Raw genomic sequence first — 24236 nt, 5'->3', positions numbered from 1 at the left:
TCTTCTAGCCCTGCCTCGGCTGGCAGCTCCACCACTGATCTTCTGAAGCCAAAGGTGCTTTTCATCCCCAGCACTATAAACTGCTACAACTGACTACAGATGGATAGTGATGGTATGTCTTGGAGGGAACAGGAAAGTTGTGTAAACCATCACCTAGGTATCAAAAGGTTCATTTAAACTTCACAAGACAAGAATTTGTAATTTATGTGCAAACTGGGCTTATCCTTTTCCTGTCTACATTATTTAACACATGTTAATATATATCCTCATGTCTGTGAACAAGAAAAGTAAATACAACAGCTGACCAGATATGCACAGCATTTTTATTAATTTAATCTTAGCTTCCCAAGCTTATCAAAAAGATGTATGTATTTCAAGGATTTGATTTTTTAGAACTTTACATAATACTCATACTCTCACAACTCTGACTTTTATATACACATAGCCAATGAAAAACTATGGCAAAGGAAATTAAGATAAAGTATTTGTGAGAGCAAACACATAAAACTTCACCTGCACCTGAGAAACAAATTATTTTTAAAACAAAATTAAAAAATACTGTTCTCAATCTGTGCTCATTTGCTCCCAAATACAAACATCAAATGACAGAATATGCAGAGCTTGTTTGGTACACAGTTTTTTGCCCATTCATAACTCTACTCCCAGCTAAGGAGCACTGGGACAATGCTTGCTCCCAGTTCTGCAGCATGCACTCTACCAGTGTACAGTCAAGTACAATTTTAGACAAAGTGTCTATGTCTCATTTATACGGCTTCAAGAATAGGGAGCAATGTGACAAACCTCTGGCATCTGAAGAACAAAGACTAGACTTTCTACTGAGAGGATATTTCTCATAAAAGATGTCCTGATCCTTGTTTTATAAAAAGGTTTATTTCTCAATAGAAAAGTATATTTTAAAACACAATTATTTGCTAACAGCAATATAAAACTCTACAGTTTTAACTTCATAAAAGTTTAACAAAACATAAATATTGTCTACCACTTACATTCCTATATACAGATCTTGCATTAGCTAGTTAAATAGTTAAGAGATAATAACTCAAAAATGAATGGCACACAACTACAAGATTTAAATTCCATGTCACACTGCACAACCACAGTAACACAAGGAAGAGCTTAAAATCCTCAGTCACTGGATTCTGCTTTGTTCTCTTTATAGCTATGTTCCTCTTCTCTCTGCAATAATGCACCAGTTTCCATGGTCATAGCAGGAAGAAAGTATCTGAAGCTCAGGCACATTCTCTTCTACCAGAGAACTCAGCTCTCCTTCCCGAAAAACATGGTAATAACGCATGAAGGCCTTTGTATCCAGCATGGCATCAGTCTGGTCCCCAACAGACACTGCTGAATCCAAAGCTGAGTCAGTGGAGTCAGTTGTTGAAGTTCTTTTGAAAAACTTGCTGGCATCAGACTTACCAGCACCATCTTTATTACAATCACAGCTGCAGTCCTTGTCTTCCACTGGGCCATTTATAAATGAAGCTTCGTCCCCCTTGCTCTGAGCTACACTCTGGTGTCCTCCATTTAAACTTAAATCCTTCAGGGCATGTGTTGCTGGTGACCACTGTGGCTTTTTGAGAGACAGGCTTTCCACAAACACATCATCATCATCATCTAAGCTCTGTTCATTTAACAGAGCCCCATGGTGACCTAAATCCAAACTGCAGTGCCGTGAATGCTGAATGGGTACGGCACTGTTGGCCCACACTGCTTCATGTTTCAGGTGCTTCATTTTGTCACTTTGCTTTCTCAGGGCTGATTCATCAAGGGATCTGGAGAAAAACCATGAGCGGAAAGATCTTCCTAGAGCACTGTAAAATCTGTTTTCTTCCTCAGAAATTTTCATGCAGCAGGCTCTGGGTAAGCAATGGTCCATATTGCGGGGATGTTTTGAATCAGTTTCTGGCTGCAGATTGCTTTGGTAGCTGCACTCAGAGATGACAAGCTGTGCAGGGTGTATGTCTTGGCCTTTTGCACTATGGACAAAGTCACCCTTATCTCCAGATTGATTTGATTCTGAAAAATGGCGAGAGCACAAGGCCTTGTTCCATGGGACAAATACATCTTGTTTCTCAAAGCGACGATTCTTTTGTTCCATAGCCCAAACATAAATCATTATTTGGCCTCCAGGTGTCAATATCCTTGCCATTTCCTTTATTGCTTTGATTCTCCTTTGTTTAGTTGAGAAATGATGTATCACTGTGGAAAAAGAAAGGTATTATGTACTGAATATCAGTAATGACAAAGCATTTCCATCTTCGACCTGTTCTACATGTTCAGTCATCTCAGTTGCCTCATTCCAAATTATCACTTGCTGCAAGTCAGCAACAGTGCTGAATTTATAGGTACCACAAAAGAGGTTCACCTCAGAATGCTCTCTTTGATGATTATGCTCAATAGATGAAAATAAGAAAATCTGGAAGAAGGAAATCAGTCTCCTCCCAAAACAGGGATTCAAGAAAAGTCAGGCATATAAGCGGAAGGTTTCTGTTTCTCTGCATAACCCATAACACATTATAATATGGCAAGCTTTCCCTTAAATGCCTAGCCTTTAGGTGAGTTAGATAGTATCAAGCTGACTTTAGTTTTTGGTACAATTTTCAAACTTATCTTACTGAAAATAGAAAATCTTTTCACCATGTAACAAATACAGCAAAATGTAATATCAGTACAAAGACACTTTGAACTTGTATATCAGCATACTTGCAAAACGTCTAGTGAGAAAATTTAGACCAATATTCACCATTGCTTTAATTTTTGTCAAATTAAATTTAATTTTTGTAAAAAATAATGTCTACACTGCATGTCTCAGCATTTTATAATTTTTTTACATTATGTTATGCTAGAAAAAATAAAGTCAAATTTAAAATAAAAATTTTGATCACAATATTTTGTTTTTCTTTCCAGGACAATTTCCAAATTTTCAAATTTCACTCCAATGTGAAATGACACTACATTTCAATATTTCTACATTATTTCTATCTTCCTATCTACCTAGAGTATGAATGAGCCAATTTAAACAGTCAGAGAATAGCTAAGAGAACTATTTTCTCTCTAAACTCTCAGAGGCATTAATTTGTACTGAGCTTGGACACATTGGTCATGTTGCTCTATATATCATCAGTACTAGATTTGATTCAGTGATGTAAAGGGGACTAATTCCATGGTTTGTTTCAAGCTAGCCACTTCTACATGAAAAACATTCAATTTACTCATGGAACAGCAGGTAATAGAGTATGTTCTTACCTGAAGACATTTCTCTATAAATTCAGAAAAATTTGATTATATTTTGCTGCTAGACAGTAGCCAATTGTAGGTGTAGAAACAGTGTTAGTTCAACACTGCAGTTATGAAAAGTGCATCCAACTAGCCCATCCAATCATTCAAAACAATGATTAAATTACCAAGGGGAGAAAAATGTAGCTTTATTATCACAAGCCAAGAAAAGCGTTCTTGGCAGTTCATATTGACAAGGCTCTCACAAACTTCTGAGAATACAAAATAGACAACTCTGAGAAGAGTTTCCCATCTATGCAGTCAGCGTTTGTTTCCAGCATTTGTTTTGTACTCCTGACTCCAAGGCATCTTTTTTCAAAATTGAAAAAAAATTCTAGAAAATCTTTTTTTTGACACAGGATAGGGAGAATGGAACTGATATTTTCTTATACTGGAGTTAGGCCATCTATCACCACAGAACCGCCTGCAAAATTTTATCAAAACTGACAGAGATAGCATACACATACAAGTTTAATTTACCAGAAAAAAATAACAATCAACCAACAGAATCTGTGCAAATTCTTTAATGGGTTAAATATTCCTTCTGGTTAGAATCACTCTGGTGGTTCTGCAGAAAAATCAATCCTATAAACATGATTATACCAACAAATCCAAGAAGAGTACTTGACTAAGTACATAAATACTTGTTTTTCTCTGTAATAGGATGAAAACCACTTTATTTAGAATTAGATGGACACAGGCATACCATGTTTCTATTCAAGAGAGATTAAAATCCATTATTGTTAAATGTACTGAAATAGCATGTGAACTTTTAAACTTGTCAGGCTTATAATTGATATAAACACTAGATAGGTATGCTATCCTTCTGAGTCTGCTGATCTGATAAGCACTGAATGGTGCTACAAGACCCAAAATGTGAGTAGGGCTCACTGGCTAACTAGCCAACATGAAAGCAAAGTAATATGGTTACTCCTTGTGTAATAGTCACCCTTTCCTTCCACTTGTTTATGTGAAAGATACATTTTAAAATAAATTTCTATCACATTTCAAGTAGTTTGTTGATTGCTATCAATAATAATTATCATGCTTTCCACTTTGCTGATGAATTAAAAAACCCTGAAAGCAGCTCAATCAAGACTAGAGCTAAAAACCTAAACTGTAAGTGGGTATTCTTATTTTATCTATGCTTTGCAAATTATACTTCTCAAATTACAAGTAGCATTTTCAAAAAGAGAGATCAGAAGAGTTAAGATGCAGAGATGTTCTGGTCATTTTATTCAAGAAGTGCTTGTATGAATCTGAGTGCTTATGACTAAGAGAAATCTGAATTCACAATACATAATACTTAATATGAATACAAAGCTCTGCTATAAAGTTTTCATTTCCATGCATTTGCTGTTCAAAACAGATGTTATGGAGAAACCAAGAGTTTGTCTTGAGCATCTAATCTGTTTAAGCTTTGAGCAGCCATGTTTAGGTTAGTTTTCACTTGTTTACAATGCATGCTGGAAGGAAACCTTTTCTCTACCACATATAAACAAACAAGGGATATGCATATTTCCTTGGCCAACAGTGCCTCTTGAGTAATGGGAGTTTTGTTTTTTCATGTTGACCAAATTAATTTAAGTTATATATCCTGTAATTCTAAGGAACTGTTTCAAAACAATTAACTGAAATGAAGCCACATGGAAAGAAAAGAATGCTCAGAAATTCTCATTTGCTGGGGCCAGAATGTAGGTATGTTGTCTTACCTCCAATTGAAATGACTGCATTGAAGCACTGATCCCTAAAGGGAAGGTTAAGGTTGTCACACACCAGAACTTCATCACCTTTCTTCCTTGCAATTTCTACCAGCCCCTCACAGTAATCACAGCCCAGATTATACACTTGACTGTTGACACTGAGATACTTTCCAGTTCCACAACCTAAAGAAAAGGATACTAGGTTAGAATATATATTCCAAACATTTGTATTCCCTCCCAAATCAGTCAAAATAATATGCAGGCTTTTCCTAATCCTAAATTTTCCTGGAAAACAAAAAGAGGGTTTGTGCTGACTAGCCTAACTGCTGCAGGACTCATGTGCACTGTTGAAATTGTATGTTCACACTATTAGGACTGTAACAGCACCATCATCACTGACAAAAATACTCATTTCACAGCCCTGTATAATAGCAGGTTTTCTGTATTTCTGTGGGGAACAAGGACAAGTGCAGGTGGGAGGAGGAAAGAATGGTCCTCTGTATTGTACATCTTTGAGAATAAAAACCCAACCACGCTGCTTCATACTGAGTGTTTATATAGCCTGGTGTCCTGTTACCAACAATGAGCATAAATGGGCACCCAGGAGAGGGTAAGAAAAGGATAAGCACTAAGGCGCTGTCCCCAGAGCCATTCCAGCTTCCAACATATTTCTGTTCAGGGGATTTCCTGAAGCCAGTGTGTTATATCTTTTCAGCGGTCTGCAACAGATCTCTTTCCTTTGCTTAAACCCATGCAGTACTTCTCCAGTGCATCCCATTTCTCTCCAAGAAGTCCTGAACCATAAATGCCACTGACACAAGTCAGAGTGGAAAATTTTTACTTTAGATACAGACTCGAAAATAACCATAAATCATAGAAGTTATTTCCATATTGCAGGCACATCCTCTTTTTGACTTTGTGCCAATGCATTATAACCCATGTAAATGCAATTAACTGTTCCAGAATGTCTTCTACCTAAAAGTCTGTCTTCTCAAGGACTGTGCTGTAGTGAATTGAAATCTTTCAGAGGATCCCTCAATGCCTTATGCATAACAAGCACTTTTCAAAATTATACTGGGAGCCTTTCACTGCAGCTCTGGGTCACTAGTGAGCAATAATTTCTGAATGCTGACAGCCAAGCAAAGGGGGAGCAGCTTGGCAAAGAGAATCAGCTCAGTACTGGTAATTCAATTTAAAGGCCTGGAGTTATCTTTAGAAACATCACTGCTTCTTGCAGCACTGCTGCTCTTGGTGATGTTAATGTGCACTATTATCTAGAGAGACAGCACAGGAACTATTGCAGAACTGAACAGCACTTCAGTGGTGAAAAAGAGCATATTTCTCAGCTAAAAGCAAGCACTATTCTTTGAGATAACACTTGAGAAAAATGGAAAATACTAATATTGCTAATGCAGTCCAGGGAATGTATGCAATAATACATGAAGCTCTACGTGTTAGAAAACTACAAATTTTAAAGATTTTTATAAATTATTATTCATTATTGTGTTTGCTGAAGAACATTTATTCAACCATCATTAATTTGGAAGACTCAGTTGCTTATCACATGGTTTTTATGAAGTGCTTTGTAATTGCTGTGAGTCTTTGGAAGTATAAGGTCCTCTTTGGAAGGAAGGTAATAGTGTCAACAATCCCATTATTCTAAATATCTACATTTGCCAGAGATTTACTTTTAAATGAGTATTCAGGCAGGTGAAGTCCTTGAAGCTAACAATGGCCAAGCTGTTTTCATGTGTTTTGATCAATTAAAAATAGTAAGGCAAATAGACAAAATTATATTTTAGTAAAAGGCAGTATTAAACTGAAAATTACCAGTTAAAGATCTCATTTTGAAAATTTTAGTGCCACTTTAGCACAACTCCTACTTAAACCTCTTTTATGAGGTTTAATAAGATCTACAGGAATCTGAGTATTGTGTTTACTTTTGGCCTCATAAAAGAGGTTTAATAAGATACACAAGATCCCTTGTGTGCCTTAATGGGAGTGTTCTTACTGGCAACTGTAAGGACTGAATTTGATGAAGTCTCATCTTCTCTCCAGATAACACTGCAACAGGGTGACCTTAAGCTTTCAGCAATCCCTGCTCTCAGAGCCTCAAAAAACTTTAGCTAAGATGCAAATGACTTCTACTGAGGTGGCAATGATTTTGGCTGACAAGATTCAATCTAGCTCTCAGTTGAGTGAGTGTAGACCATTGGATATTTCCTGAGATTAATGACAATGGTGCAGACATATAAAAATAGCTACATGCTCAAAATAACATTTATCAAGTATTTTTGGTGTAATGCTCAACAGCAGCAGGAGAACTCCATATTATCTCCTGATTACGGCCTACAGCATATTCCAACAATGTTTTTCTCTTATAGGGTAAAGCAGATGCATAATTTATTGTGCACATTTGTTAAACCTTGCTGTGTAAAAGTATTTTATTAGTTTAAACAGTATGGAAAACACAATGGTACAAAGTGCATTTGTTTTGCAATGTGCTGTGTGGGACTGAAGCCATAATGAAGCAAAGGAAACACGCCAGCATCTGGAAGCCCCCAGGAAAGTCTGCAGGAACAACAGAAAATCCAGGTATAAATATAGGGAATGTAGGGAAGACAATGCCATAACAGGAAAACACCTAAATATGGTGTCCACATTTAGGATCACAGGAAGATTCTCAGATCTTTTTTTTTTTAATATATTTTTAACAGCAGTCATATAAGAAGATTTCTCTTAATAAAAAGCCTTGCTAGGAAGAGTTTTAGAACAAATGAAAACAAATAAATTGCAGACTAGTATTACATAAACCAAGTGATCTAAAGAAACTGAAATATTAAATAATTGGGCTATTAACATAATTTTTTCAAAAGGACTCCAGGGGAATGAAAGGCCATTAAGCTGGTGGGGAAATTGATAGATTAAGATTTAGCTCAACAAAAATAAGGGAAAACATTTACTGTCTACATGATACACTGCCAAAGAATTAAAAGAAGCAGTATATGGCATCTACCATTGGGACTTAAAAACAATTTCAAAACAGATTTAAACAACTTAAAAAAACCAGTTGATCTGAAGGCTACATATGATTAACAAAGCTTATAAACAATCCTTTATGCCACCTCAAAGAATGGCTTACCTATATCAACAACGAGACTGCCAGGCTTCTGTTCCAGCAGGAAGTTCCGAACACGAGGCCATGCTTTGGTCTGCAGATCACTGAAGTAGGCAGCTGTATTTTCATACACACTGTGCACATGCTGCTTTTCTAGCTGGGTAGCCTCATGTTCCATCCTGAAAACATAATGAAGGTTCACAAACTGTTGCAGTATAGACTTTATATTTTATAGACTTTATATAGGCATGCATAATTCAGGACCTTGTACGCCTATATTCATAAACTACATCCATCTACCAGTCGTATTTATAAAATAGTCTTTACTCAAAGGATCTGATTTTATTTCATGAAAGTTGAGAAAAAATGTGAATGTATCATCTCCCCTGTGAAGCATTATGTAACTGCACATGTCTATGCAATAATAGGCACATTGCAAAATTCCCCAATACAGTAAAAACTTATCTGGTGCAAAAGAGAGCCTGTATTCAGTGAAAGTGCAGAATGGATAGAGAATCATAGAATCATTTAGCTTGGAAAGACCTTTACAATCATCAGTCCAACCAGTTGTGAACAGGATTTTAAGAACCAACCTTCCTGTTGTTGCTAATGTGAACAGGCAAACTACTAATGTGTTACTTGAAATACAGCCTGGTCCCTAAAACCTAAGCCCCTAAATCATGCATAAGTGATTTGTGGTTTATCATCCCTCTAGAAGTGATTAGCTTGCTAAAATTTTTCAGCAACAAAACCTTGATTTCCCTACTTCCACTCCTATCTTCATGTCTTAGCACAGTATTTTAGTTTACTGATCCAAGAAATGGTATCTTCTTAAACTTTAAGTATTACCCCTGAGCTCATGTAGATACCAAGTGGATGCAGACACTGAATCTCTTCATACAGAATCTTACATCTTCCTAATGTATCCTCTCATCCAAGGACCAATCAGGTGAGGTTTGAGTATCTGATGAAGGCTGATGAGGTTACATTCCAAAGTGTTAAGGCATTCTTCAAACTAATTTAAACTGCCTGTTTATATGGGAAATATTTCTTCCCATTATTAAAACAAAACTTATTCAGTTGTCCAACAATTCCACAGAGATTAAAGCCAGATTCCAAACATCAAACAGACTAAGCAATGTATTATCAAGATAAAATTATAAAAGTGGCTCCTTTGACTGCACTTGAAAAGGTCAGAAGCAAAGACTTCAATTTACTTTCCTTGATTTTCAAATATTATACATTTAGGAACCATAATAAAAATTTCTTCTTCCTGTCACTTTTAGTTTGAAATACATTAGTATGAGAGAAAAGATAAGAATATATGAGAAATTATTGTATCTATGAGAAAAAAACCTTTTATTTTTTTTTAAATATATGTGTAATAAATAATGTGAGCTGGCACTGCAACTGTTCTACAGACACAACCTGTCCTACACCTGTCCTACAAATACAATCTTTTTAATTTAAAAATGGGAGTTAATCCCAGTGACCGAAAAAGAAACAACATACTACAAGTGTGTGTGAATGTTTACAGAATAGTATGTAAGGCTTGATCCATTTCACTGGTACTGTGTAAGAGGTGGGGACAAAGTGTTAACACTTTGCACAGTCTATTCTGACTGTAGTATCTATTAGTACCTCTCTTCAAAAGATTTATGTTCAATATTTTCACAATCCTTATCTTTTTTCTACAATCCACAATTTTCTTTTATCCTGCATTAGCTCACCTTTTACTATATGTACATATACATAAAAAGTTAAATTCAGAAACAGTATAGTACATTGCTACTAGGCACATTTTCAGTTTCATTAAAGAGTGAAAAGTTGTAACAGACTGAACAAAAGAAGCAACATAGAAATTATGAAATAATTGAAATTATATTACATGTGCCAGAAGTTACTCAAACTTTTCTAAGAATCAATTTCAAGTTATGTTGTCACATGGAATGGATTAGTTGCAGTAATTTCAAGTAAGTATTCCTCAGAGTCAAAAGTCCAATCCTTTGTTTTCATTTGATCCTTAAATAAAATAAATCAGGTGTTTCATGTCTCCAGCTGTCTTTTTTCTCTGTCTCAAAACATACTCTGTTTCGTTGTTCAAGTGCCTAGGAGTCCTCTATTTATAAGTAGTAATTCCAAAGACTAACAATCATTTCTTCTATTTTGTTGCCAGACCAGCTCCTTGGTCTAATTTATATTTCATGTTCAGTTACTATGTGGTTCAGTGTATCCAAGTGCTTTCTTTTATCTTTCCACTTGAAGCTCTTCGTTCAACCTCTGCAGTTCTTGAAAAGAACTGAAAAGGCAGAATGTTTCCAACCATTCATACTGAATTCCAAACGCTGTCTTTTTTTCTCTATTTTCCTAAAATGTCTACATTGAATTCCAGTGAAGACTGAGATAGAGCTTTGTTTCCTATTGAATCCAAGACCATTAAGTTCTTAGTTCTTCCTTTAACTTTCTTGTTCACTGGAACTGGTACTGAGTCTTCAGCTACACAGGACATGCTGGAGACTTCCATGTCTTACAATATACCACTAGAAATTATTATTTTTAGATATTCTTAATAAACATTGCCAAGAAAATAATTTGGTTATAATAGAATAATGGTAAAAGACAAATTATTTCATCCACTATTTTGTAACAATTTCCACTCCTGCTGATTGTTTATATTTGGCAAACAATTCAGGCACATGATGAAATCAAACTTGCCAATTTGACTTTCCAGTCAAGATCCATAATACTATCAGGTTTTACTTTGCAGCACGGCAGGAAATGTCCCAGCAATTACCCTCTTCATTTCAATGTTTACAAAACAAAAGGAACCTGAGGAGTCTGCCCAGACCTGCAGCTGTACCATTTTCACACAAGTAAACTGTCACCACAAAAACCACAGAAACTTAGACCCATGTGACTTTACCAGCCAAACTCAATGCCCCTATTTCTCTTTCTAAACAAAAACAACCGTAACAACTTCTTTGCTTTGAAAGTCAGTGCCTCTGTTGGACATGAATTGTAGAAAACATTAATTTCATCCAACTTCTGGATTTAACTTCCTGGATAATTGGAAAGTCTGTTTTGCAAAGTAGGTAATGAAAATCTGCCCAGAAATCCCACTGCTTCAGCATCTGCTCCAGTTCTCATTTAAGCTTCTCAGAAGCTGTCTGACAAGACCAGTGAGGAGAAGCAGAAGGTGGTAATTATGAACACTTTTCCCTTGCTCAATTCTTCTTCTCTTGTACTTATGCCCCTGCTAAAGGGCTCATGCAGAGGCTTGGAGCAGAGATGGGAGTGTGCAGTAAATTGGCACTGAGCTGTTCAGTCGCTCTGAGCTGTTCAGTCACTCTGCAGCAAGTCCTGCCAAGTCCTCGAGATGCGAATGCAGCTCAACAAACACCCACCGACTGCAAACAAGCAGCTTGGATAAAAACTGAAGAGCAGGAATCTCTTCCCCTTCAGTGCTTCCTGGGCATCCTCCTGGTGATTTGTTCATGAGACTACAACAGGCCCTTGTTGCAGCTGGTCTATTAAATGAGGAAACTGGATGAAAACTTTATTTTAATTCTGCTGAATTTGCAGGGAAATGGATCACCAGTCCATCACAGATAACTGTGGTAGATTAACAAATTGTTTGGAAGTAAATAGGTTATAGTCCATTGACTTTTTCCTACACTGCTCTTTTTCCTCTTTGTTAAAGAAAAACCCAAAACCAAACAAACAAACCAAAAAAAAAACCCTAAAATATTACAACTTCCAAGAAGGTAAAAGGAATTGTACAAACACGATCTATATTTTCATAGCTATATATCTCACTAAGAGTTCTCTGGCTCTAAGGTAATCTAATTTCTTCCCATTCCATTAACATTCTGCAACCTTTTAGATAATTAATTTTTCAAGGATACTGCTTTAATAAAAGTCATGGTCCTTGGATATTTTTTATTGCTGCTGAAGTAGGAAATACGTTTCAGCAAGTGACCTTGAAATGAAAACAACCAAAATTAATAACCCCCATTTCCAACACTTTTTAAAAATAATGTGTGGGTTTTTGTGTTTTTTGGGGGAGGGCGAGTGTGTTTGAATTTTTGTTGTTGGTTTTGAAAGCATTTAATTTACAGTGTTGACTAATGGTATTAAATACTTCATCCTCAATTGGACAAAATATTTGCTGGCTCCCAGATTCACTGGGGTGTCCTGAAACTGAAGGACAGGAGATAGTGTTCAGTCCAAAAACACTGCCTCTACCACAGTCTACCAAAAGCTCTTCACAATTACCTGCAGTTCTGAATCACTTACAGACCTCCTCACCTACCTCAAGTTATCTCCTCCCAGTCACCTACAATTCTCATCTTCCATGTTCTTTTCATTTATTACAACTTCCCCCATCTCCTTTAGCATGTGCTATGTCAGCAGGACTATTTAACCTGATACAACACAGTAATACTGTGAAGTCTGACCTGGCTCTTGTGCAGCTCCTCCTTTCCTTTCTCTCCAGGCCAAGCACAGTACCCAGTAAACATCGCAAAGCTTTTGTCAGTGGCCTCCTGGAACCACGCTGTCATTTTCCTGCATTGCTCTGATTTGTCTTGAAATCAATTGCTTGATTAATTTGCACCACAGGCCTTCCTTGTCTTCTGTCTTGCAACTGCCCATTTTCTGTAACCCGTTGATGAGCAGCATGGATTCACTCCATTCAGGGCAAGATTTCAGCCTATTAATGAGGGCCCCTCTTAGACATACTCATTTTCATGTGCTGATGGAAATTCTCAATATCATTTTGGGTAAGAAGAACTGCTTCAAAGACCTAGGAAATTCAGCACAGTTGTGTCTCTCTTTGTGGCCACAGAAACATAAATCTTGATTACACATGCAATAACCTAATTAATTGCTTAAATGGAACAGGATAAACCACAAGGGCTAGGTCTACATCCTCAGTACCCTGCTCTCCAGCAATAACACAAGCACTTGTAGTTTCTAATAACATCTAAGTAAAACGTGGGGCAGTTCAATTTGTATTTCTTCCTTCAGCCCTAGAATAGGGAGAATCACCTATTCAGTGAGAAAAGTTTCCAGTTTACTTCCAAGACTTATCAGTCTTTTCATTCAAATACAGGTAGCTATGCAAATTGAAGTGTACAGTTCTAGTGGACTATAAACCACAGTATTTTTCCCACGCAAAGACAAAAATCCAATTAATCTCCAACAGCAAAACATCATTGCAGCCCTTCTGAAAAACAAACCTAAGACTTCTTTATCAGAACTTTGCTCACCCTTGGATTGAATTATAAATTCAATAGCTGCAACTTCTGATTGATGGTGATTTCTCTTTTCAATAATGCAGACAACAAAGTGATCTATGCCAACATGCCGAGTGGCTTCCACTTTAAGCAAAGCAGCTATATTAGTAAACAAATGGTAATGAAACAAACTAATGGGAATGCTGTCATGAACAGTTAAACTAGCTGCAATGAAAGTTTAGCAAGAGGATACAATAGAGGATGATTTGCTTACATAAGGCTAACAGCTCCAGTAATTAATTTCAACCATGCATGAACCATTATAATCCTATGAAAATGCAGAGCCTGAAATCAGAGCAAGGGGAGCTCCATGCAGCATTACCAAAACCTTTTTGAGCTGAAATCCTGATTCAAAACCCTTCCTCCAGTGAAGTTTGGAAAATTCAGAAACAAAAAATAAAGAGCTGGGACACATTTGACAAGAACCACTGTTAGCTGAAACATTAATTGTGAAATGAGCATTTTAAAGTAATTTCTTTGGTTGAAATGAAGTCACCATCACTGTATTTTTTCTTACTAAAATACATGGAACTTTGTCCCAGCAAAACATTAAAAGGACTGAGACTGCTCTTACAAGACCTTGGACAAAATAAGCTTATAGTTCAAGCTCTAGTAACTCAAAATGACAGCCATTCACTGTCACATTCATTTTGTTAGCTTTGTTTTCCAGTTTAGACAAAAACCTAGTACTATGCACTGCACATTCTTGGATCAGTTAATCATTTAATATTCCCCCCTGCTGTTTTGCATTTAGGGTCATAGTCTAGGTACATGAAACGTTGCATTGTAAACAGATTTGTTTTCACTAAGTACATAAACGGCATTCTGTAGATAGGTAACATTCTGCTGAATGAAAATGCACAAACAGGGACCCTTGGCCATTAAAAAACCCTGGGAGGAGGAGCATACTCACACGGAAGCTTCACAGTCCTTTTACGTGTCTGTTCATCTTTGCTGTCACATCAAAACTCACAAATCACCTCCCAGCACTGAGTCCCTTCCTACTGAAGTCCCACACAGTCACAAACCCGTGATGCAGCATGTGCACTGATGTGGGTCTTCAGATCCTGCTCAGAAGCACTCTGCACAGGCATCAGAGGAGAAAGTGGGGACTAGGAAAAATTGGGTCTACTAAGCAGGAAGGAAAGTCTAAAAATAAGTAGCGCTGAGAAGAGCAAAGTGTTCAGGTTTTTCTTCTTCACTATTCATATTAATTGCCATCAGGTGTCAATGCATAAGTGACAAAGGGATAAGAACTTAGGGAGAGAATAGGTTGGGGCTTTTAATTTCAGGGTTTTTCTAAACAAGCCTACTAAACAGTACGTAGGGAGCTGATTGCACTGGTCTCAGGTCAGACAGTCTCAGAGCCACAAGAAATTAGATTTGAGAAACTGAGGGCAACATGTACAACCCCATTTTGAAGAGGATATTTAGAGGGTAGTTATCAAAATTCACTATCATGCTGGAAGGATACCCTGAGCAAACCTGTCCAGAAATATGCTTTGGACATTCCTCAATAATTTCTTTCTTTCTGCAGACAGACCAAATCATCAGGGTCTGTCTGCAGAAAGAAAGAACTGGATAATGGTATGAGAATTCAAATGTTTAAACAGTTCAAAACAGACAAAAGCAAAGCAGTTTTGATAAGAATAACCAACTGCACAAAGACTGAAGGAAGCAGGATGGGATGACTTGGCAGCAGCTCTGCAGAAGTGGATCTGGGCCATATAACATTTCACAGATTTAACACCATACATGCTATGTTGTTATGATGGTTTTAGCAATATACTGTTGCCAAAAAATAAGAAAAGAAAAAAAAATGGGATCAGCGCACAGAAATAGGGCAAGTTACATAAAATTTTTCTTCTCCTACATTCAGCACTGCTGGCATATCAGGTTAAGCATTACATTCAACTTCAAGCAAGAATAAAATAAGAGAGAACAACCATGAGATACAGTATATATCTAGGAGATCAGAAATCACATAAATCCCGGGGAAAGAAATTTGTTTCCAAGTGATGGCCCAGAATGAGAGAGGATCATCTCATAACAAGAATGACTGTTGCAAAGTGAAATACCTGTTTGCCAAAACTGAAAGGTAGAAAAAAGACAGTAGCTTAAGCTACAACAAGGAAGATGTGGATAGGACACTTTAAACAAAAGAAGAACAGAAAAGCATTGGAAATGACTATGGATTGAGTAGGACATGGAGCCTCTACCAATGGGTTTTTAAAAACCTAAGTCAGTTAAGCACCTGTCAGGAAATACTCTGTACCCTGCATCACTATCTCAAAGCCCCTGACCATGACAATCTACCCATAAGCTTTAAATGCAGCTATTTTTTCTCCTTGGTCACTACACGTCTCAAACATTTGTATACAATTATCATGTCTCCTCATTTTCCAGCAGTTAAGCAAGCATTAAATATTTAGCACTTTCCATCTCCCCTGATGAATCAGTCAAGGTGGTCTTTTACAAGCACTGTTGTCATTCTAAGCATCCTCTCCATATGTCTTGATTCTTTAGGCCAAGGGATAGTCACAGGAATATTTTATTCCTGAATGTCATTCTGCAGTTCTTGAATTACAGTTTTTAAAATTTCTTCTGTTTCCTCACACTCTGGGTTTGCGTTTAGAGTACTGTTTTCAGTTGGATAAGCTTTAATTTATGTAGTAAAATTCTTTTTTTTTTCAGTCACAGAGGTCATCACTGTTGGTGCTTACATGGTACTTGCTGTAATACACCAAACCTCCCCATTTAAAATAATTTACAAACTGACTTAAGACATTAAACTACTTGAAAACATATCGTCTGCTGAAATCTCAGAGACAGAAAGATAAGTAGCACATTACCAAGTAGGATCTAAAATGGAGGCAGGCAATGGCTACCTTTGATCTCAAGATATAAAATGTTGTAGAATCAATTACAGTCATTACAGAACTACTAAGTGGTTTCTCTTGATAGATTTTATAAACTACTCTTGATTATAATGTTTATCACAAGTGAACATATTATTTCCTATCTTAAAATATTCATATACAAATGTATTCAGTATTCAGCATATTTGCCAAATACAATTTAAAAAGAACAGATCTTGTGGTAGACAGTACTAGGCACTAAGTTATCTCAGTAGATGACCACTTGAATGAAATCAAAGCCAGTATGACTTTTTTTATCCTACAAAACTAAAAACTGACTGATACACTTCTTTTTTCTTTTTTCTTTTTTCTTTTTTTTTTTTTTGGTAAGTTTTAGTTATAGGAAGCATGCATTTATATTTATTTCTCAACAAAAAAAGGTGTCTCATATGTCTTTGAGGCTAGTGCTCCAAAGAGTCTTAAGTACTCTCTAATAGTAACTGGGTGTTTATGCAGCTGACAAAGGCTCCTGAAGATACACCAGTAATCCTATCAGGGTTCAGATTAAGACCCAGGCACAGGAAAACTGCATTATGTTGTTACTGAAAGGTTGAGGTGCAACCTCTGTGAAGTGTCTGACACTGGCAGCTTCTTCCAGCGGTGACTGGAGTAGGCTGAGCAGTGTGAAGGCCTAGTGGTGCTGTAGTCAACATCCCTAGAAAAGATCCCTTGTTTTCATAAATCACCAGACCTTCACTCAAAGATTATTTCATTTTAAATGCATTATGGTATGAGCGATACCTTTTTACATAACTTGTTATTTCTAAGCCCTCTATTTTAAAGACAAGAAAGGCTTTGAAAAACGTAATTTTTCTTCATCAGCATGGAAGGGAAAGGCTCCCTGGGGGAGCTGAAATTTCACATATACACTGCTGAAGTTCTCTATTTGGAAAATATTTTAATCCTGTGGCCTTTTTAGGTGGAATTTATTCTTTTCTTAAAATCAGGAAATTATTGTATGATACGGGAAAAAAGTTGATACTACAAACATCAGTATTTGGAGCATCAAAAGAAACATTAGGTGAGAAGAAACTTGGGCTGCAAGTAACTAACTTCTCTGAAATTATTGCATGTTGATATGAATGTAAATCTTTCTTCAAAATTGAATGCTTTTCAACAGCAAAATACAAACCAAGTTATACAGTGCCTTCTGTCCAACTGCGTTCTGCCTAAACTTTTCTGATGGAAAAGAAATCAGCCAGGATTCTGTGTCACATGAGTTTAAGTCAGTTACATAAAGCCTGGCTATGACACAAGTATTTATCTTATTTTTCAACAGTTAGACTATTTTTCTCCCAATCATTCAGTTGATACTCCGACGTCCATCCATCAGGGTAAATAAAACATTTTTTAAGCACCAGTGTTTTTACTCTTCATTTTTATTTAAAAAATTATTTCATAAGCATATAGAGGTCTGAAATAGTTTTCCAATCTCTTTAATCTTCATAAATATAAGAGATGTGGCCCTCAAGCCATGGTTTTCTGTCAAACAGGAGTATTCTGTTGCTATTATGACCTGTGAACTGGCCCATGTAGATCCTGGTACTGCAAACAAGCAGACATCTGCTTAATTTTATGCTTATGAATCACCTTACTGACCTCAGGTAGCTTATCGATAATAACTAAAAGCAGGAATTTGCAAATTATATTTTTCAAGACCAAGCCTTGCACTGTTTCTACTGTACCATATTCCGATTCATCCATCCAGAACGGACAGCAAATTATCTGCAAATCTGAGTTTGGATGGGAAATGCTTATCCCTTGATGTAGGGCTGATTCAAACTCTGTTTGAAGACATGGTCTATAAATAGCAAATATTCCTGAAATAAATGTATTTATGTACTAGACTGAAAACAAATTACTAAAACAAAGCCAACCCTCTGGGGTCCATCAAGGGGCAGGAGAAAGTCCTGAAAGGACCAGTTCTGTTGCTCGTGGAGAGGCTGCTGAATGATTTTCTTATCTCTTTCTCAAGTTTCATGCACAGAATCATAAACTCCAGCAGCACGCTTCACCTGAGCAACTATATCAGCAAGGAATGTTATCCTGTGCACTAAGTCAACACAGCAGGGCTGCTGAATTCTGCCAGAAATTCTTTGCAAAGGAAAAGGCACGAGTGAGCTGACTCCCTGAGCTCTGGCTGCTCCCACTGATGCTCAGCGGGAATGAAAATCCCTTTACAAACATTCATTAAGCAGCGAACACTCTGCAATGCTGAGAGCTCTATATGGAGGCAGTAGCTCAGTATTTAGAATCCTCTAGGAAAAGAAGAAAATAATCATGAACTGTTCCGGCTTAGGATTGCTCCAGGTCATTGCTTAGGACTGTCTGCCAACACACAGCGCGTACTTAATTTTTAACTAAGCAGGCGACCACGGAGAAACTTACTATTGCCGTGGTAAATTCCCCCCATTTCGGAAAAACTCCCCTCCCCAAGTGCTACACCAAATTGAGCTCCAGCATCCACGCTGGCTCCCAGCGCTGCAACCCGCGGCTCGTTCAATCCAAATGTGACACGGGGGGAGCGGGGACACCGCACGTGTGTGTAAAAAATTACTTAAATCCCCAAACCCTTCCCTCTCGGGCTGGCTCAGCGCCAGAGGGGCGACTCCCGGCTCTGCAGACAGCGTTTTTAAGACGATCATCTCAATCTGCACAAATGTACCGCGACGCTTTTTTTTTTTTCCCCTTCTTTGGCTGCTGGTGTGAGGTCGGGGTGGGGTTTTTGCGCTGGGTTTTCCCTTGCCCCCGGGGCGGAGCGGGCTGCCCCCCGCAGCCCCGGCTCCGCGCTGCCCGCCGTGCTCACCTGCTCCCGCGGCGCGGCTCCGGCTCCGGCTCCATCCCCGCGGCGGCGGCGGCGCTCGGCCGTGCGGGCCGGGCCGGGCCGGGCCGAGCCGAGCCGAGCCGGGCCGAGCCGCGGGGCCCCCGGCGGAGCGGCGCGGAGGGGAGCCCTCCCCGCACCTCTCCGCCGGGGCCACCCCCGCCCGGCGCGTCCGGATCCCTCGGCTCCCCGCAAGCGGGAGGAGGCGGGGTAAGACAGAAAAGGGGCCGGGTTATCAATGCCCTGTTAACTCTTCTCCTGGCGGTCTCGTCTCGTCCCTTGGGCGGTTTCTGCCAGGAGGGTGGTGCTGATGGAGGTGATGGTGGCGGGGGATGCTCCGTCAAGGCAGTGGGGAGTGCTGGGGGGAGCAGCAGGGTCCCCGAGCTCCTCTAAGCCGAGGTTGATGGGAGCCGTGCTGGCTGCTGATGGCAAAAGCGGCCAAGGAAGATTAGCCCTTGCTCATTTAAAGGTTAAGCGCAAAGCCAACCTTTGCGACTAGGTCCTGTCTGCAAGTCTTCTCATCCCGTGGCTCTTGAGAGTGAATAATTTTTTTTCCCCTACTCCCGCACTCATTCCTATCAAAGCAGTCTAAAAATGGCAGATTGTTTCTATACTTCGTATACTTACAGGTGTTTATTGCACAAGTACGAAAAACCCAGCCATTCACCAGGACCCCACTACAATTAGCACTATAAACATGAGCTAAAAAGATACTCACGTCCCAAGAACTTATAAATTATGTATAAGAGATTACAGATGAAGAAGAATGCAATGAAACAATTCCAGCCTGTATGACAGGCAGAGAACTCAGCACAACATTGCACAAAGTACTGAATGTATTGAACTATTTCCCGTTACATGTAATCTTTTGCTCAAATCAGTTTTAATGTACCTGAAGACAGGATTATGAGGAACAAGACTGCGTATTGATGGGATTTTCAGGACTGACAAAATTACTCAAGAACATGCATTCCCTTTACTTTGACAATCCTACCTGAATGAAAAGATTCAGGGGAAGAATATAAGAACAAGATGAGAATAAGCATACTGGAAACACATAAACCTAATGTTCTATTAAATGTACCAAAGTCATGGAGTAATGATGAGACGCTTGATCTCCATTAGGAAGGAATTCAACAGCCAGATAATAACTAACCTTCTTAACACCTTCAAAGAGCTTTGACTAATATGAAAGACATGAATGCCCTCTGCAAACATTGTGTTGACTTGTCCCTGTTATGCCATACTTCATGTACATTCTGCTAATTTAATTCTGTAACGTAGAGTCAGCTAAACTGGTGCAGACAAATCCGGGTCTGCCATTCCCAGACTCTTTCAGATACCTTTTTTGGAACATGATGCCATATATGCCTCATTCTTCCTTCAGGTAAAATTACTCAAGTGTGAATACCACCTTATGTTATTTGTTGACATAAATATTTACTTATTTTAAAAGCTCTTCCATTTGAAAGAACTGCCTAAATTCAACCTTCTAAGAAAAAGATTCTGATGTAGACTCATAAAACTGTGGGGAATTCACACAGCCTTTTCCCTTACCACCTAAGCTTTCCTGGATGTTCCTAAAACTACAATTGCGTATCAGTCTTACAGAGTCTCTCCAGACTTCCTGCTTCTGATGCATTTAGAATAGATGTTAGTCATGTAGCTTAATACACTTTAGGGGAAAAAAACCTAAACCCTTGTTTTTATTAAGGTTTTATTAAGGTTAACCCACCGCCCCACATTTATTAAGGTCTCATCATGGTCTCATCATACAAATTTAGGCAGAATGAAAAAAGAATACCTTTTCCTTTGGAGTACTATGCATCTACAATTACATAGTAAACTGCAGTCTGTACCAATCCCTCCTCCCTAAACAATTAAAAGACCTCATTAAAATCATTTTTTCTATATTAAAAAGGATTAGGTCATTAAATTAAGTGACCAAACATTGGGAAAGCCAGAAGGCTGTCCATGAAACCTTAATTCAGATCTCTTGTGCCTGTACATTGCGACCCTGTACTTAATTATGAGTTTGTCTGCAGAATACCAGGCTTCATTTGGAACATCTGAAATTATGTAGTGGCAAGCATGTAAGACTGGCTAATTATGTTGCCTCTTGCATTCCCATTCATTTATTCCTTTACTTTCTAGCATCTCTTTTGTGCTCATCCCTATCATCTTTCATCTGAATATTGTTCTCTCCCTGGTCTGTCTGAAACCTTTACCCTTAGATAACCTTTTGCAGTCATTCAGGTAAAGGTTTTTACGATACAGTTACAGCAAATGCTAATTATTCCTTCAAAGATTGTTTGTGATTTACTCCAAAGGTCAGGGGGAAAAAAGGAATAAAAGGAATAAAATGAATAAAAGCAAAGCAAGGGGAAAAAGAGAAGGAAACACAAGGAAATAAAAGTTTCCAGGTTGAACCAGTAGAAAAATAAGGAATCAAGGTCAGTCTTTATGATTTCATGGAGCTTCCTTATTACAAAGGCTCAGCTCTCAAATTACAAGCTTTACAAAGAGACAGTTGTACTTGAAAGCAAAAGGAGGCATTAAGTTGCCTGGTGCCTTGGAGGGGAAGGATCATGCTGTATTTGTAAATAAGGCTGCAGTGTCTCAGTAGACGTTCTGGAAAACTCATGTTTTTTTTTAAACTTGTGACAAAAACTCTACTTTATGTCTGCTTCCATTGGAAGAAGTCCTTGTCAGTCAAAGACTTTGTTTCCTCTCTATAATAAGTAGTACAAAGAATAAACACCTTTGAGAAGCTTATTTTCTATGCAGATGCTTGAGAGGTAGCCATGAGCTAATGACTTATACCCTTGGTTGGTGAATTTGGTCTTCACACAGAATTAAAATGTTAGTGTCAAACTCTAATGTTGTTTTAAAAAGTTTTCCACCAGAACTAACAACAGGTGGAAGCAGTGGTGTTTGTGATAATGCTACAGCAAACTAAAACCAGTAGCTCCACTTCATGGGACATTTTAGATCTGAAAAGGCTAAATAAATAATATTCTTTAGCACCAACTATTTGATTGCTTTTTCTGGAACATGAAAATCCAAAGAAAATTCAAGCTAGAAAAACCATGCTATTTCTCAAATGAAATAGGGTCTCTAAAGGTTTAAGTTTCCCAATGAAATTGAGTATAAGCATATTTTGTTTGCCTGATAATTTCAATTTTACAAAAGTCAAATTTTCAAAAGAAGCTGCTAAAAATGGTAGTTACTGTCCTGAGTGCTTCAGTCTTTAGGGACTTTCTGACCCTTTCCCATACATGGTCTTTTCAATCACTGGCAATAGAAACTTGATTTCTTAAATAAAATTCATATCCTCTGCTTCTAATTTGCTTCCAGGAGTTTTAAAAATAAAAAAATATCCTCAAAATTTTGATAATATTGTGTGCTGAGACATGCTGCAGGGTATAATGGATTTACTTTGCATGGGATAAGAAAGCAAAACAAATTTACTGAAAGTAAGCCATTACAGTCCAGTAAAATTAAACACTCATGACTTCAGGAACATAAGTGTGCAGATATTTTTTCCCATAGGCTTACTATGCAGTCAAGCTTGTATCATGGGAGATTTTTAATGTGTGACCTTCACAGCCTACCATGCAGAGCTGCTGTGGGGATTAACTGGTTAAGATTTGTAAAGTGCTTTGAAGATTATAAGGCATTAAGTTGCACAAGTGCTAAGCACTATTATTTAATACTTAAGTACAACCAAGCTTTGCAGGACAACTCATGTTCACCTCACTAGAAAGAGCCTTTGTTATTTCTTTGGGATGTCAGTATACAGTTGTTGCAAGAGGTAAAGCAAGCAGAAGTGACCACAAGAGAGGGAAATTTCTTTCTTGTTTCACTATCAGAGACTAAAGTGAGATACAATTGTAGTGGTATTGCAGAAAAATTAGTTGAAAAATAATTATTATGAAATGCAATGATAGAAATCCACATAAAAATGCAGGGCTCCTTAATGTTCCAGTACTGTCCTTTTTACTACATCCTATCTTGCCCAAGTAGATCCACAGACCATTCCCCAGCAAGTGGAACTCCAAATCCCAGACCTATAGATGGACCAAACCGATCATCTGAAAATGCTGCCAAGCAACAGTAGGGGTGGGTAAAATCTGTACATTGGTAAGTTGTACTTCATACAACTTACCATATTTTAGCTTGTTTAAGTCAAAATTTTGGAATAAATATGAACACAGACTGCTGTCTTTATAAATCAGATTGGGAACACCTTGTTCTGATACAATTACTTTGTTGGGTTTCATTTTGATATAAATCTTCCTCTTTCTTGTTTTGTAATGTCAGTTTTCAGCAGCAGGAAGTCACTGGGGTTTTTGTGGTAGCAAAAGGACAAAGTATTTGCTAATAAAATGACAATGCAAAACAGGACAATATGACATAATTTTGCACTTAGGTAAGCTGGAGATAGAGGAACAAAAGTGTTTCAGGATTGCTGACAGGCACAAACTGTAGAGGTTAAGGTGGCATATTGTTGGACCCTGGGCTGCATCCCTGCAACCTGAAGTCATGAGGACCTTATTTGGCATGCAGAGGAGGAGGGTTGGGTTTATTTACCTTACAAGGACTAATTATTATTCAATGGAAGTGTCTTTTCAGGACAAAGCACTTAGTACTTGTATTTCTTGCCTCTGCAAAAGTGCTGCAGAAATTTCACAAGGACAGACTTTTCAAGTATATGCATTTCCTCTCTGTGGCTAAAAATAAAGATTACTTTTCTATAGTGTTTTGACATTTTGATCTCAATTGAAGCATATAATAAAAATTTGATTCACTGACTGTCTCCAGTATGACCTGAAATTCAGCTTTAGAATAAGTAAAGGTAAAAGAAGGAAAACACAAAGTGAATAGTGTACTTGCACAAGAGAGATCTCTGTCCATTCCTGGGTCAAGGAAGCTACAGGCTCCTAATGCTTCTACTTCTCTTCAGAAATCATAGACTTTGTTTCCTCTATTAAGTTAATAACAATCAGTGTGTCACAGAAGATCAAATTACTTGTCCAAAAACACAAATGAAGTCCATGAATAAGCCAGAGTTCACCTTAG

The 24236-nt window shown here is 37.9% G+C and overlaps 1 protein-coding gene across 3 annotated transcripts in view; it reads right to left on the bottom strand.

The window, feature by feature from the left end:
• Window positions 1-301: 301 nt before the first annotated feature.
• TRMT9B (tRNA methyltransferase 9B (putative)) overlaps window positions 302-24236 on the bottom strand; it is a 109502-nt gene continuing 85567 nt past the window's right edge. For 2 of the 3 annotated variants that reach the window (XM_064710448.1, XM_064710449.1), the window contains exons 4-6: window positions 8143-8297; window positions 5010-5183; window positions 302-2220 (exon numbers count right to left, since the gene is read on the bottom strand). In XM_064710448.1, the coding sequence (XP_064566518.1) occupies window positions 1181-2220; window positions 5010-5183; window positions 8143-8297 (1369 nt within the window). In that variant the 3' untranslated portion in view covers window positions 302-1180. Of the gene's footprint in view, window positions 2221-5009; window positions 5184-8142; window positions 8298-19139; window positions 19290-24236 lie in introns of those variants that run through there. The other variant, XM_064710447.1, reaches the window with a different exon arrangement.

Source organism: Zonotrichia leucophrys, chromosome 4, assembly GCF_028769735.1.
Source record: "Zonotrichia leucophrys gambelii isolate GWCS_2022_RI chromosome 4, RI_Zleu_2.0, whole genome shotgun sequence".
NCBI lineage: Eukaryota > Metazoa > Chordata > Aves > Passeriformes > Passerellidae > Zonotrichia > Zonotrichia leucophrys.
This window is presented reverse-complemented; position numbering and strand designations above follow the sequence as displayed.